Below are 17,410 nucleotides of genomic sequence, written 5' to 3'. Positions count from 1 at the left end.
GCTGGTTTTTTAATTCATTTATACTCACCAAAATAATTTAAGATATTATAAGAAAAGTTAAGTTTTATCATTTCAGTGAGGGATAAAAGTGGACCTTCTGAAAGAGTTGCTTCTTGAAAGAGTTGCTTTGTAAATTAAGGTATGTTAGTCCACCCCTAATTTGGGTCTTTTTGATTTACATTCCATCCATCTTGAACTCGTGGCGGATCTGTTCCCGACGGAGCGTGCTAAAGTGGTGTTTGTGTTCAGTCTACTGTCAGGAAAACCTTTGGCCTGGGCTACTCCTCTCTGGGATCATAGAGATCTGGTCTCCTTGGAACTGTCAGCTTTCCTTGCAGAATTCCTCAATGCATTTGAAGAACCCGCACAAGCCTCCTCTGCCGAGACGGCTCTACTGAAACTCTGCCAAGGGAACTCCTCCGTTGGCGACTACGCGGTTCAGTTCCGCACTCTTGCCTCTGAACTTTCTTGGAACGACGAGGCCTTATGTGCTACCTTTAAAAAATAACTTTCCTCTCGAATCAAGGATGCTCTCGCTGCACGAGATTCTCCGACTAACCTGAGCGAACTTATCCATTTAGCCACTCGAATAGATGTGCGTTTTGCAGAGAGGCAGGAAGAACTTCCTTTGGAAAAAGAACCTGTCCGAAGGTGCTACCTTCCTACCCTGCACCTGTGTTCCTGCCCTGACCTACTGCCATCTTGCCAGGTCCTGCCAGTTTCCTTCTATGCCACGCCACCTCCCAGCTACCTGTGTGGACGAGTCGTGCCAGGGGTAGCGTCCTGGGTGCTGCCTGCTGCAGCAAGACCATACCGCTTTGTGGCGAGCTCTGGTGAAAACCAGCGGCACATTAGACTCTGCACCCTGACACGGCTCACGTCATCATCCTCACAGGCCCAGAGGATCCACCACCTGCCGTGACCATAATATTCATATTTCTTGCAGAGAGATATGATTGGCTGGAACCATCTGGCCAATCACAGCTCTCTGCGGAAAATATGTATAAGTGATGTGAATTCCATTCACATCACTGGCCAGCCGGAGTATAGTGCAGAGATGCGAGCGCAGGAGAAAGCAGCTCCTTCTCTGCAATAGAAAGGAAAATCGCATCGGGTGTCAGGAGTGACACCCGGGGCGATCTGTCTATGGGTACAGGTACTACAGCTTCCATCATGGAACAGTCTGTTCCATGCTGGGAGTGGTACTACCTAAAAAAAATTAAAAATAGCGAAAAAAGTGAAACACACACACTTTATTAAACACAATATTAAAATATATTACTAATAAAAAAAAAATTTTAAATTATAAAAATAAATATATTATTTTTACATTTAAATGGTCCCTTTCTACATTTTTATTATTGTCGGCTACATTTTTAGGTCCCTGCCCACCCACATAAATTGATCCCTGTTTAAAAATTAACATTAAAAATTTTTCTTCTTTTTTGTCCATCATTTTTCGGGAGCAGGCAGGGACCAGAAAATTCAGCGCTCAATATTAAAAATTAATGAGTGCATTTCATAATTTTTTTTTCCTAGTTTTCGTTCTTATTAAAAAAAAAAAATTTCACTTTACTTTTTTAGCCCCCCTTTTTTTTTCCCTTTATTTAAGTAAACAAGTCATACATTAATTAATAAATATTATGAACAGTAAATTTCAATACATACTTTGTGCTTCCCCTCTTAAGATCAAAACAACTGTTTAAACCCCCCACCTCCCATCCCCCCTATAATCCCGAGAAGAAAAAAAAATTGGGTTTTCTTTTCCTTTCACCAACCCTTCATTAAGAAGTCTTTCTCCCTACTCCTCTCCACACCTCGTCTCCCTCCACCCGGTACATCGCCTTCTGAAAATCTCTCCACCACTCCTGCCTACTAATTCGATTAGCGGAGATCCAATTCCTTACAATAATCATCCTTGCATAGAACAATCCCAACATAATTAATCTGGATATTCGCTTGTCCACCTGGATGTCAAGATCTTCACCTAAAATCGCCATCTGTGCTGTAAGAGCCAAGGTCACCCTCCATTCTTCATCCAATTTCTCCTTAACCTCTAACCAGAAATCCCTAATCTTCTCGCATGTCCAAAGCATGTGCAGCATGTCCGCCTTCTCCTCTCCACACTTTGGGCATACGATAAACCTATGCCAACCAATTTTCCTCATAAAATGTGGTGTGTAATATAATCTATACACTATATTAAACTGTATCATTCTATGATTACTATTTAAAGGGATACTACCAATCCTTTTATATATACGTGCCCATTGCACATCTGTGATACTACCTAAATCTTTCTGCCATTTCTCCTTACTACTGTGACTTAAATCATTACTTGTGCAGTTACAAATTTCCTTATAAACCCTAGATAGCAATCCTTTCGTCAAATCCCATTTTATCATTCTTTTGATAAAGGGTCCAGTGGATTCAATCACTACCCCTGCATTTACTGCGTGCATAAAAATACTCCTAATTCTCATATATTTGAACCAGGCTCCCCTATCCCTTCCTTTTCCCTCCCTCATTACTTCCCAAGTTATCAATTTCCCATCTTTCCATATATCTTTCACCGTGTTAATACCTAATTGTCTTATTATAGTGAACTCCTTATCCTTCAGTTTCTCACTGATATTCTTATTCTCCCAAATTGGTGCAATATCTAACATGCCTATTTTAAATTTTTTCTTAAATGCTATCCAGGACTTCCTTATATTCTTAACAAGTATTGTGTGTTCCAAGTGTCCCACCCTATTCCCTGATTCCAAAAACTGGCAGATATCTTTCACCTCCCCTTCTCTTGTTTGTATAATCAGCTGAAAAAAATCTAATTTATCCCAAATATTTATAAAATATATCTGTGAGGCAAGGAAGTAATTCCTTATGTCCGGGAAGGCGAACCCCCCCCCCCCCCTATCTTTTGGTTGGCAAAAAAAACTCTACTTTGATCCGGGTTCTCCGGCGACCCCATATCAAGCCATTAAAGGCAGCTATTATTTTTCTAAAGGATGCTTCATCACACCAAATGGGGGATGAGGTAAACACATACAACAGCTTTGGCAAGAGGACAGTTTTTATTAATGTTATTCTCTCTGCTCTTGAGATATTAAACCCACTCCATGCCCGTGTCTTTTTTTCAATGTTTTTCACTACAGGTGTCAGGTTCAGAGCGTGGTGATCCTCTAGGCTTCCCGAGATCTTAATTCCTAGGTATTTAAAATGTTCTCCTCTTCCTAACACTTTTAAGTCTGTACACGACCAGTTTCCCTCCTCACCCAAAGGAAGGAGGACTGATTTTCCCCAATTTATCTCAAGTCCTGCGTACACCCCAAAACTCTTGATTATACTCATCACACCACTTAAATCCCTCTCCCTTGTCAAGAAAACCAAGATATCATCGGCGTATAGTGACAATTGGCCTCTCTCCCCCTCGTTCCGAACCCCTCTATACCCTCCTCCGCTCTTATTTTAATTGCTAATGGCTATACTTAAGGCGAAGAGCAAGGGAGAGAGAGGACAACCCTGCCTTGTTCCCCTTGACAGACCAAATTGCTCCGATGAAATACCTTCCACCGAGATCCTGGCTACCAGCTCCGAGTACAATAGACGAATCATCTCCACCAGCCTACCCCCAAAACCAAAGCGCCCCAGAGTCTGCCACAAGAACTCCCACTCCACCCTGTCGAACGCCCTAGATGCGTCCAAAGACAGGATGGAGTGGGAGCCCTCCCCCCCAAGGCCCCCCAATTCTATATTAAGATGTTATGACAGGCCATCCTATTCGGCATAAAGCCGCACTGGTCTCTGTGCACTAAGTCCCCTTTCACACTCTGTAATCTCAGTGCCAGCACCTTAGCATAAATCTTAACATCGGTGTTTAGCAAAGAGATGGGCCTGTAAGAGCCCATCTCTTCACCATCCTTACCCTCCTTAGGGAGGAGAATTATCGTTGATTCTCTCATGGTATCCAGTAACTGCATTCTCTCCAAACTAGTAGAGAGAACCCTTGCCAACGGGGGCAACAAGCATCTTCCATACCTCCTATACACCTCAAAAGGAAGGCCATCACCTCCGGGTGTAGTATTACCCCTTATTTTATTCAGGGCCAAACTTAATTCCCCTGATGTCACTGGCCTCTCCATCTCTTCTCTATTGGGGCCCTTCACTTGTGGGAACTCAAACCCGTCCAGATACTTCCCCATTTCCTCCCTCCCTCCCCTCCACTCAAACTCATATAATCTATTATAATACTCCCGAAATTCCCTTACTACCTCCTTTGCCCCCTCGTATACCCTCCCATCCATTCCCTTAATCCTTGTTATTCTCGGGGGTCCTTTCTGATTCCTGACCAGGGACATCAGGAACCTACTGGGTTGCCCTGCTTCCAGGAGTCTCTGTTGGCCGAGGAATAAGCATCTATTCTTACTTTTTTCCAACAAGTATGCGTCCAAAGCTTCCTGGCCTTTTTCCCACTTCAACCTATGTTCTTCTGAGGGGTCTACCATTTGTTTGTTTTCTGCCCCAGAGCATGCTGATCTTAATTCCTCCTCCCTGCTTCTAAACTCTTGCTTCTTCCTTATAATAGCTCTTATTATTTCGCCTCTAAGAAAGGCCTTCCCTGCTTCCCAAACAATATGGTCATCCGCTGTGCCCCAATTATTTGCAAAATATTCCTCCAAGTTATTAAGTATTCTTTCATTTTCAATGAGGCAAAGCCAATGAGCATTGATTTTGGGCATCCCCTCCCGTCTCACCCCCCGGTATCTACCGTTACCTCAATCGCTGCATGATCAGACAAACAACGGGTGAGATAGCGCACGCATTTTACCCTATCACAACCGAGAGCATTTCCTATACTGATATCTATTCTAGACAGAACTCGGCCGGAACGACTCCAGCAGGAGTACCTCCGCACCCCCGGATTCTGCATCCTCCATATGTCCGTCCAGCCGAACTCTGCGCAGATTTTAGCCAAAGGGGAGACCCCACATCCCCCCCCCACCACCCTGTGAGTGAAACCTATCCAGCTCCTCTGAGAATACCCCATTCATGTCCCCTTGTATAAAGAGTGGACAGTCCTCCCTGTTAGCACAGAACTCAAAGAGTTTAATCAGAACTTCAGGCGAAAAGGGGGGTGGGATGTAGATGAAGGCCAAAATGCAGATCAGTCCCTCCAATCTACCATACAAAAAAATAAATCTCCCATACTGGTCTACACTTTGTCCCAGTACCTCCCACTTTATACTTCTATGGAAAAAAACTGATACCCCCCGTGAGCAAGATGTGAAAAATGAGTGGAAACTACTTCCCCACCAACTTCTTTTTAATATCTGAACCGTATCCCTTGTCAGGTGTGTTTCTAGCAGGCCAAGAACGCATGTTTTTAACTACACTCATTACTGCCATCCTTTTAACATTTTCCCCAAGCCCCCGAACATTCCAGGCTATCAATTTTGTATTACTCATCCTCTATCCCCTCCTATCCCTCGGTCCATCATGAGGAAGGAACGATAGCAGAGGAAGAAGGAGAGGGAGAGAGAGAAAGAGGAAAGAGAAGAAGAGAAAAAAAAAATTAAAAGCTCGGTCCACCATAACCCTAGGAGGTCGTGATAGGAGGACGGGATAGGAGGACGGGATAGGAGGTCAGGATAGGAGGTGGGGATAGGAGGATGGGATAGGAGGATGGGATAGATGGACTGGATAGGAGGACGGGAAAGGAGGTCGAGATATGAGGACGGGAAAGGAGGACGGGAAAGGAGGACGGGAAAGGAGGACGGGATAGGAGAATGGGATAGGAGGACGGGAAAGGAGGACGGGAAAGGAGGACGCGATAGGAGGACGCGATAGGAGGACGGGAAAGGAGTTCGAGATAGGAGGATGGGAAAGGAGGTCGAGATATGAGGGCGGGAAAGGAGGATGGGATAGGAGGACGGGATAGGAGGTTGGGATAGGAGGTCGGGATATGATGACGGGATAGGAGGTCGGGATATAACAACAATATATGAGGACGGGATATGAAGTCAAAAGCTTCCTCCTTTGTTGATTTTCCTCCCCAACAAGGATTAGGAAGGAAAAACCGGGCAACACAGGGTACTCAGCTAGTACATATATAAAACTCAATGAGTGTATGTATGTATGTGTGTGTGTATGTTCCAGCATCACGTTCAAACGGCTAAAGATATTGACATGAAACTTGGCACACATGTTACTTATATGTTCACAACAAACATAAGATAGGTGATTTAATCATTACTCACCCCCATTTGTGAGGGTCGGGGTTTTTGTTTAAAGTCCCATGCAAATCAATGGGAAATGTATGTTCCCACATAACTTCCATGGATAGGAGGTCGGGAAAGGAGGACGGGATAGGAGGTTGGGATAGGAGGTTGAGATAGGAGGATGGGATAGGAGGACAGGATAGGAGGACGGGATAGGAGGTCGGGATAGGAGGTCGGGATAGGAGGTTGAGATAGGAGGACGGGATAGGAGGACGGGAGAGGAGGTCGAGATAGGAGGTCGAAATAGGAGGACGGGATATGAGGAAGGGATATATAAATCATATATCTGTATATATATTATTTATTGTTTCCGCTCATGTAAATGTAGATGTAAACTTTCACATTAGATCATACATATATATTTTTATGTCACCCAATTAGAGGCTATATGCCCAGCAGAGGTGAGTGGATAGTGGAGCGTTAGGCTCAGAATTTGTGCTAGGCTCCCATCCTAAATGAGGCCACCTCCCCGTGGTGGATGGGGGACACGTTTTGATCAAAAAGTGCGCTAAGAGCCTCCATTTTTTGACCAATGTGTGCTGCTGCAATCCTCTTTTTTTGTATACTCTGTATCTGCCATGGCAGTGTGCACCCGTGTATTAGGCTGTTGTGCTGGCTATCTTTCTTTTTTCTTGAATGTACAATTCAGGGGGAAATGGCACCCTCTTAAGCTGTGCACCCCTCCCCTTTTTTCACAGGTGAAGTTTAAAATGGATCCAGCATGTCACCCATTCAGAGGCTATATGCCCAGCAGAGGTGAGTGGATAGTTGAGCGTTAGGCTCAGAATTTGTGCTAGGGTCCCATCCTAAATGAGGCCACCTCCCCGTGGTGGATGGGGGACACGTTTTGATCAAAAAGTGCGCTAAGAGCCTCAATTTTTTGACCAATGTGTGCTGCTGCAATCCTCTGTTTTGTATACTCTGTATCTGCCATAGCAGTGTGCACCCGTGTATTAGGCTGTTGTGCTGGCTATCTTTCTTTTTTCTTGTATGTACAATTCAGGGGGAAATGGCACCCTCTTTAGCTGTGCACCCCTCCCCCTTTTTCACAGGTGATGTTTTAAATGGATCCAGCATGTCACCCAGTCAGAGGCTATATGCCCAGCAGAGGGGAGTGGATAGTTTAGCATTAGGCTCAGAATTTGTGCTAGGGTCCCATCCTTAATGAGGCCACCTCCCCGTGGTGGATGGGGGACATGTTTTGATCAAAAAGTGCGCTAAGAGCCTAAATTTTTTGACCAATGTGTGCTGCTGCAATCCTCTTTTTTTGTATACTATATATATATATATATATATATATATATATACATATATATATGTATTTGTCATATATATATATATATATATATATATATATATATATATATTTTTTTTTATTTTTTTTTTTTTTACTCACACAGCAGACAGATGAATGAATAACCGGAAATATAATTAAAAATGAAACCACAGCCAATTATGGTCAAACCACTTGACCTACATTCCTTTGATGTTCTATTACCTATTTGACCTTAATTGGCTGTGGTCTCATTATTCAATTAACCTTAATTTGCTCCAATTAAAGTAGCTACTGTATATTTAAAAATGTTCTTCTATTCATACGGTCCCAATGACTCCATGCCGGTCCCAGCTGCAACCACTGTGATTGCAAGCAGGGACAACTGGAATTCAAGAATTACAACTACCATCAACCCCTACATAAAAAATAAAATATTTTTCACATATATAAAAAGGTAATCCCACATCCATGGATACATATATTTCCTTCTAGTGCACACAGTGGGCTAGACAATGGATTAAGCAATGTCCATGATTAAAGACCCAATGGGTCTTTAATCATGGACATTTTTTAATCCATTGTCTAGCCCACTGTGTGTCCTACAAGTCTTTCAGGGGGAGGCGTGGAGCTCCCATGTGGGACATTGCATTCATTTGCTGAATACTGCAGACCAGTTTTGTGTGTTTTATAGTTACATATTCCCTTCTACAGACTACAGCAATGAAAAAGTCCTTTCGTTCCTACTGAAATTGTAGCTCCCATCCATGTTTTCCTGCATATGCAGAGACTTTGGAATTACAAGAAGAGTTTTGCAGTAATTTGACATTTAAAACCAGCTCATACCTGATTACAATGACATCGTCCTTCAAAATTACATTAAATACATACATACATTATTGTCCCGGCCATCTGCCTCCGCAAATTACAATTTAAAGTATCTTTGATTTCTGATAGAAGACCTCTATAAATTTATGGATTTTTGGTACATTAGGGAAACTCAGCCTTTTTTGCCTACTGTATTATACATATTACTAATGTTCCTATCCTCGGCTCATCTCTGACCCCCGCAATTATTCATGGCAGCACACCTAAATGCCTAAAAAAAAATGTGAGTGATTAATTAGTGAAAATAAAAAAAATTATGATTTAGAACGAAAACTAGAAAAAAAGATTATGAAATGCACTTCTCATTCATATTTAATATTGAGCGCAGAACTTTTTGGTCCCTGCCCGCTCCCGAAAATTGAAAGACAAAAAAAAATGTTAATGATAATTTTTAAACAGGGATCAATTTATTTGGGCAGGCAGGGACATAAAAATGTAGCCGACAATAATAAAAATGTAGAAAAATAATATATTTTTTATAATGTTTTTTTATTAGTAATATATTTTAATATTGTGTTTAATAAAGTGTGTGTGTGTGTGTGTGTTTCACTTTTTTCTCTATTTTTTACATTTTTTAGGTAGTACTACTACTCCCAGCATGGAACAGACCTAGTAGTACCTGTACTAATAAAAAGATCACCTCGGGTGTCACTCCTGACACCCGATGCGATCATCCTATCTATTGCAGAGATGGAGCGGCTTTCTCCTGCGCTCACATCTCTGCACTATACTCTGGCTGGCCAGTGATGTGAATAGAATTCACATCATGTATTCATATTTCCCGCAGAGAGCTGTGATTGGCAAGATGGTTCCAGCCAATCACAGCTCTCTGCGGAAAATATGAATAATAGGTATATTTGGCATATACTTATACTACAGTGGGACAAGAGAAGAGCGGCCGGCCGCCCTCATCTATACTTTATACAGGACAATCGCAGCTGTGATCTTACCTGCAGGTACTACTGCTCCAAACATGGAGCACACTGCTCCATTCTGAGAGCTGTAGTACCAGCATTAGTAGACAATTTGCAACAGGTGTCAGAAGTGACCCCCACTGCGATCTATCTATTAATGCAGGTACTCCATGTTGTGTGCTCCATGTTGTTAGCAGTAGTACATACAGTTAAGGACAGATCACAGCAGGTATCACTATTGACACCCGCTGCAATCGTCCTATCTATTGCAGAGATGCGGAGCGCAGGAGAAAGCCGCTCACATCTATACATTATACAGGAGGATCTCAGCGGTTTCGCTAATGAAAAAATTTGTAATTTCGAATCGAGTCGAAATCCGGATTCGGTCCGAATTGAATTATTCATAAATTCGGAACGAATTCAACTTCGTCTGATTCAATTTGCTCATCTCTAATTTTAACCTTCAGTTGAATAAAAATCCAATAAGAAATAAAAGAAATGTATTTTGTCTGTCCAGTCATGTTTTCTTTAAAATGGTAGATATATTACAGATTTTCCAAGGGTTTTCAAACTTTTGAGCACAACTGTAGCTGAAAGGAGACCCCCATAGCAAAGACTGAAATTGGCCTTCTATTATGGCGACTGATTTGACCTCCCAGAAAGGAAGGCCTAGTATTTATTTCTCATTGCTTTCTTTGATTCTTAGATCAGTAACCACATCTCCTTATTTGCGGACAATGCAATTCCTTGGGTAGAGGATTCCTCCATAGGAATCCTCTACCTAAGAATAGGAATCCTCTACCCAAGAATAGGAATCCTCAACCCAAGGCCTGGGCCCCTCTCTCTAAAGACCCCATAACAGGGCATGGTCTGTCTCTATGGTATTTATGCACTTGATAGCAGACTGCAACAAAAGAGGTAAAGAAGCTCTGTAAAGATGTTCTGTCTTCTACCACCTTGTTAGTAATACACAATTCTTGAAAGCAGCCAATACAATGTGGAGTGAATTATGCTTGTGTTCTGCAAAAATAGAAGAATATTTCCAAGAACCTTGTAGATTCATAGTATAATAGTTATCTGCCCACTAGAGGGAGGCAAACACATGCTAAAATGGGAAAGAATGAAAACTGAATCTAGGAGAAAACATTTATGAACGAACATAACATTCACATTCCCAAGTAAGGATTTTATCAGGAGCCAACTTACTGATACTCTGGTCCACTTATCAATAATTTTATACTTTCCATAATTTTCCAATATACTTTTTACTATAGGCAAACCCATAAAAATAAGTGCACATATCAGTCTTTGTGGATATTAATACAAAATGAATAAGCCAGTGCTAAAGAAATAAAGCAAAGGGTTTTCAGGTTTGATGCCATGTGCTGCGTAAATCCTTTCTTTTATTTTTCATGCATTTTTATTCCAGCTCTGGGCGAAAAAAAAATGCCAAAGTGGATCATTAACATTATACATCATAATTCCGACATTTATGCACACGGCGATACCAAGTATGTTTTGGGGGATTTTTTGAACTTTTTTTTTTTGGGGGGGGGGGGGGGACATTTTTATTGGGGGGGAGGGAATTATTCAAATTTTTTAAATACTTTCTTTACTACTTATTAAAAAAAAAAATATTTAGGTCCCCAGAAGGGACTATTTATAGCAATCTTTGCATTGCCATCACTGTTCAGTATTATGCATAGGCATAGCATTGATCAGTGATATCAGCTATCTTAAGTGATTTATAAATATGAATGGTGGTACATTTTTAAAAGGAATCTTCACCTTTCATCATTATGTTGTTTTTAAATCCAAAATTCTGCATTGATTATTTAACTAACTATTTTTGAAGGAGTTCAGTTTTTGAGCAGCCATTTTCAAACTTAAAGTGTACTTGTCACTTTAAAAAACTTCTGACATGTCCTAGAGACATAAAGATCTACTGGTGAGATATGTACTAGAGACATGCCAAAAGTTTTGATTGGTCAGGGTCTGAGTGTCCAGACTCCGACCAATTGTTAAAAAGAGTGGAGAGAAATGCATAGCTGACCAAAACAATCCTACAGACCTATACTGAAAGTTTGTTTCGCTAAGTGCGCTCTTTTACCTGCTAGTTCTTGTTATTGGTTGAAGTCTAAAGACTCTGACCTCGACCAATCAAAACTTTTGACATGTCTCTACAACATGTCAAAAGTTTTTTGCCTATTTAAGGACCGGAATAGCTTTTTTTTTTTTTTTGTGTCACTTGACATTCTTGATAGTCTGATTTTGTTTGTACATGTAAGTCACATTTGCGCTTATAGGAAGACATAAATGTGTTTCATATTTTTGTATTAAATCAGTTCTTACAGTTCTTACTTACACAGTTAGGATATATAATGGCCCACATTTATCATTGTAGGTGTAAGTGAAGCATTTTTTACACCTTTTTTTGTGTGCTGATAATGTGTAGGATCACCAAATTTATTAAATGTTCACCAGCATTTGATAAATTTTGTGCAGGTCACATTGCTAAAATTTCTCTCTTCACATACACTAAAAAGCTACGCCAGGTCTGGGATGTTGTAGTTTTAGACACTTTTCAGTGGCTTTGCGCCTTTTGTGCGCCTTTTTACAAAAGGCGCAGTTCATAAATCCCTTCTCTATCATGTGTATTGTCAAAATCAGTGGATTGCAACTCAAAATCAGCAGAAATGTGTAAACAAAAAGGCACAAAAAAGGCGCAAATAAACCCTACTTGCGCCTTTTTGCGCCTCTTGTAGACACAAAAAAACAGTCTAAAGACAATGATAAATGTCGGCCAATGTCTATATGTTTTCTCTTTGCAGTAGATTTCCTAGACCCCTGTAACCACTTACAACATGTAGTATTTGAATCCCTTATATAAAAACATTATTAACTATGTTTTAACATGTGCTGGTTTATTAACAATACATTTTTTATTGATACACTATCTGTTGATTGCATTTTCGTTCATATAGAGAATTACTTTCTGTGTATGTTTCATGAAATAAGTTAAACAGATACACTTACTACTAGAATGACACTTCTGGAGAGACATAGTTGGAAATGCTGAAGATTTTATTTCCTAAATGTTGATTTCCATCCTGCACGGAATATATTCATTGATTTAAAATGTTTGGATTTTCGAGTCCTAAAATGAAATAATATTTCTCTCTGGATCTCTGGCTTTTCGGCAGTGCCTGTGTTAGCTCAGAACTACATGAGAGCCTAATGCAGAGTATTAGTATTTAAATCAACCTTTCAGCTGCATGAGTCAGTGAGAAGTCTTTCTACAGAAGGGGACAATAGTTCCTGTATTATAATCTCTGCCTCCCTGTGTTGTTTAAGTGCATGTACCAGTTCAAGCTTGGAACTGCCCACCACATAGCTGCTGACATGGACTATGTGACACAGAGGTGGTGAGGGACAACAACAGGACCAATGAGAGGAGCAGGGGAGCATGTCCTCCTATGTCCAGTACCTGCTGCATTTTTCCAACATCACAGAGAAAAGAGTCACTTACTAACCATGCAGGATCCAGCACCCTCATCCCTGGACAGCTCCAAAGATCCCCAGCCTCCTGCTCAGCTTCTCACAGCCTACTTCATAGACAACATCCTGGGGAGAGTACCCAGTGCAGGGGGCAAAAACAGCCCCAAAGAGGAACTCACACAGGAAAGTGCTGGTGAGTAGTGGTAACTTGTCTACATCATTGTGTGCCGTGTACTAAGGAGCCTCTGAAAAACATATGTAATATATACCAGGGGCTCAATATATAGGTGATTTATTTATATCTGAAGTACTGCAGGTTTAATGGATTTTGATGTTTTTTTTTTGTCTTATTTTTTAATATTAATACAATACAAAAGCATATCCTACATTCTTTATCTGTATTAAAGTCTTTAAATATTGAGTATATTGCTCTACTATATTGTGCATATCAGTGCTTATTCTCTGTATACTGCCTGTGATGTATTTATTGTTGAATGGATTTGCATTGAAAAAAAGCTAAATGGCTAAAAGTTAAACCCAAAAAATAATATATATATATATATATATATATATATATATATATATACACACACACACATACATTTTTTTATAGTGTGCAAAAAATAGTAATATTTATAGTAACCGAAATAATTGTTGGTTCAAGCACAGCTAATGATTAGATTAAAATTGTATTATATACATATATATATATATATATATATATATATATATATATATATATTTATTTTTTTTTTTTTTTTTTTTTTTTCATTGTGTGCATTGCACTGTAAATTCTTTTATATGTCATATTAACGATCAATCAGGACTTATCATGCTCCAAAAAGCATTCAGTCTGAGTATCTAAAATTGAGCCACCACCTCTACAACAGATCTTGTAATCCGGTATTCATTTCGTAATAAATATCTGGTTCTATCTGACTAAAAAAATACATATGATATGTATAGTGTTGAAAAAAAAAAATGAAAACCTGAAGAGCTTAGGCTGCATTCACACCTCGTTTTTGCAATACGGTTGCCGTATCCGGTTTGCTTTAAAAAAAACGGTATCGAACCGTAGTGCAAACCGTATACATATACATTTCATTGTAAACCGTATGCCAACCGTAGCATCAGGCTGTGCACGTTTTGCATCATTTACGGTTGTATGCGGTTTTTAACGGTACACCAAGCCGTAGTCTACTACGGTTTTGTGTCCCGGTCAAAAACCGCATACAACCTGTATACGGTTGTTTTAAAATGGAGTTCTATGGTAACCGTATGTAACTGTATGTGCATACGGTTACATCCGGTTTGCACAATACGGTTTTTCATTTTTTTCTTTTTTTTTGGGAAATTCAATAAAAAGAAGAACTTAATTTAAAATATTGACAAACTTTAAAACCGTATATATTTTTTTTTTCAAGAAAAACATATGCAAATGTATATCCCTGTTTAAAACGTATACAGTTTAAAAACGTGAGGAGGCATATACGGTTGCATACGTTTGCATACATTTCAGTCCGGTTCGGTGACATAAGTTTTTTTTTTTAACAGAAACTGGATACGGCAACAGTATTGGAAAAACGAGATGTGAATGCAGCCTTACAATCTTTAATATTTTTTTTTATTATTTTTTTTTAGCTCAGAAAGAAGATTCCTCGCCTCCTGTGAAAATAACATACAACCCAGCATCCCATGTCCAAAAAAATAGTGCAGATAATTCATCATCCAAAGGGGTCAGTGGAGGCATTACTACCGGAAAGGCATCAGAGAACATCCATGAGGATCGAAATTATGAAAAGACAGTGAAAGATGATGGAGAGCTGAACACTGGTTCTGAATTGTCTACATCCACCGGACCTGGGAAAAGGAAGCAGCGCCGATACCGCACCACCTTCAGCAACCTACAGCTAGAAGAGCTGGAGAGGGCCTTCATGAAGTCCCATTATCCAGATGTGTTCACCAGGTATTCTTCATTTTACTGTTTTCATTCATATTTTTGTAGACCTCCTTCAATACCTACTTCTAAATTTCTCCTTTACTTTGTTCACTTTAAAACCTTTTCAGATAGGCCCATATTATTATCATTACTCTTAAACATTATGTGGGAGATTTCAAACCTGTCCAGAGGAAAAGTTGCTGAGTTGCCCATAGCAACCAATCAGATCGCTTCTTTCATTTTTGAAAAGGCCTCTGAAAAGTGAAAGAAGCGATCTGATTGGTTGCTATGGGCAACTCAGCAAGTTTTCTTCTGGACAGGTTTTGATAAATCTCCCCCGATGAGCTTCTATAAAGTTTGTGAGGTCTAAGCAACATGACATAAGAATCCTAAGCGCTTCCTAGAACATATAACTATAATTTTTGATTAAAACTACAAAAAAAAAGACCACACATGCATATTTTACATTATATTTCTGCAAAGCAACATGTTTAAGAAATGAGCGTGAGGCTCTTAGGCTGGGTTCACACTTTGTTTTTTGTGTGTGCATTTAAAGGGGTATTCCAGGAAAAAAAACAATTTTTTTTTTTTTAGATCAACGTGCTCCAGAAAGTTAAACAGATTTGTAAATGACTTCTATTAAAAAAAAATCTTAATCCTTCCAATAATTATCAGCTACTGAAGTTGAGTTGTTCTTATCTGTCTGGAAACAGTGCTCTCTGCTGACATATCTGCTTGTCTAGGGAACTGCACAGAGTAGAAGAGGTTTTCTATGGGGAGTTGCTTTAAAACTGGGTGGTTCCCGAGACAGGTGTCATCAGAAAGCACTTAGACAGAAAGGCAGCTCATAAGTACTGAAAGGATTAAGATTTTTTAATAGAAGTAATTTACAAATCTGTTTAACTTTCTGGAGCCAGTTGATATATAAAAAAAAGTTTTTTCCTGGAATACCCCTTTAACGTACACATTTCTTTATAAGTGTAGAAACGTATAAGTTAGGCCAGTGTTTCCCAACCAGGGAGCCCCCAGCTGTTGCAAAACTACAACTTCCAGCATGCCCGGACTACTACACTATACTATACAGCAACCAGCGAAGCATGGACAAAATATAAATATTTCATCTGCCTATGTTGCACCATAGAAAAGAATGTTTAAAGGGGTACTTCGGTGAAAACTTTTTTTCTTTAAAATCAACTGGTGGCAGAAAGTTAAACATATTTGTAAATTACTTCTATTAAAAAATCTTAATCCTTCCTGTACTTATAAGCTGCTGAATACTACAGAGGAAATTCTTTTCTTTTTGGAATTCTCTCTGATGACATTATGACCACAGTTCTCTCTGCTGACATTATTATAATAATAACACTTTATTTATTGTTGTCCTTAGTGGGATTTGAACCCAAGTCCCCAGCACTGCAACACAGCAGTGCTAACCACTGAGCCACCATGCTGCCCTTAGCATACATCTGCTATGCATCTGCTATGCATGGTTTCTAAAATGGACAGAGATGTCAGCAGAGAGCACTGTGCTCGTGATGTCATCAATGTTCCAAAAAGAAAGGAATTTCCTCTGTAGCATTCAACAGCTAATAAGTACTGGAAGGATTAAGATTTTTTAATAGAAGTAATTTACAAATATGTTTAACTTTCTGCCACCAGTTGATTTAAAAGAAAAAAGGTTTTCACCGGAGTACCCCTTTAAGCCTATAAAAAAGTGTACATTAAACGTAAACCTTAAAATGCAGTGTGAACCCAGCCTAAGTACATGTTGACCGAACTCTGGAAGCCATATTGTCACTTCATAGTGACCTCTTTAAAGTGGGTCTCTACTCTTTTAGGTGCAGCACCGCATGTCGACCCCTGCTGCCACAACTTAGTAACTCTCTTTTTTTTTTTTTGCCATTTAGATATATTTGTATTTATCGCCTTATCACCACCTTTCCACCAATTTAGCAGGAGACTGCATAAGACCAGGTCATATATATATATATATATATATATATATTTGTCACAGATTTTCCAGACAGAATTTCTGTAGGGTGGATAAGTGGTGGACTAGATGTTAAACCTTTTTCCTGGGAGATGCTGCAGAAAACAAAAGTACAAAGTCTGTGCAGAAATTAATCTTCAGATTTTAAAATCTACATCACGTCAAATGTGGTATTAAAATGCTGCAGATTTTTTGCATACTTTTTCTATTGACTTTAATGGGGAAGTTGAAGGGGTATTCTTATCTGAAGAAGTTCCACAGGATAAAGGGATAACAAGCTCATTGGTGGGGTCCGACGGCTGGAACCCCCAATGATCCAGAGAACAGGGACAAAATTATCTCCTCAATAAAGGGTGAACATTGTGTATTAACGGCCAGTGTTCCATTCCTCCTCTATGGGGCAGCCTCATAGAAAATAAATGGAGTAGTGACCATGGACGTGTGGTGCATATCATTCATTCTGGGGTCCTAGGAGTCGATCCCCGATCATCAGCTTGTTATGCCTTAAAGGGGTATTCCAGGAAAAAACTTTTTTTTTTTTTTAGATCAACTGGCTCCAGAAAGTTAAACAGATTTATAAATCATGTCTATTAAAAAAACGTAATCCTTCCAATAATTATCAGCTACTGA

At 39.7% G+C, this 17,410-nt stretch overlaps 1 protein-coding gene across 2 annotated transcripts in view; it reads left to right on the top strand.

The window, feature by feature from the left end:
• LOC130291611 (homeobox protein ARX-like) overlaps nucleotides 1-17,410 on the top strand; it is an 89,629-nt gene that overhangs the window by 52,378 nt on the left and 19,841 nt on the right. The window contains exons 3-4 of one of the 2 annotated variants that reach the window (XM_056540574.1): nucleotides 12,708-13,044; nucleotides 14,493-14,817. In XM_056540574.1, coding sequence (XP_056396549.1) covers nucleotides 12,801-13,044; nucleotides 14,493-14,817 — 569 coding nt within the window. In that variant the 5' untranslated portion in view covers nucleotides 12,708-12,800. Of the gene's footprint in view, nucleotides 1-12,400; nucleotides 13,045-14,492; nucleotides 14,818-17,410 lie in introns of those variants that run through there. The other variant, XM_056540575.1, reaches the window with a different exon arrangement.

This window comes from Hyla sarda, chromosome 9, assembly GCF_029499605.1.
Source record: "Hyla sarda isolate aHylSar1 chromosome 9, aHylSar1.hap1, whole genome shotgun sequence".
NCBI classification, from domain to species: Eukaryota; Metazoa; Chordata; class Amphibia; order Anura; family Hylidae; genus Hyla; species Hyla sarda.
The sequence above is the reverse complement of the archived record's forward strand: the minus strand, read 5'-3'. Positions and strand labels throughout refer to the sequence as shown.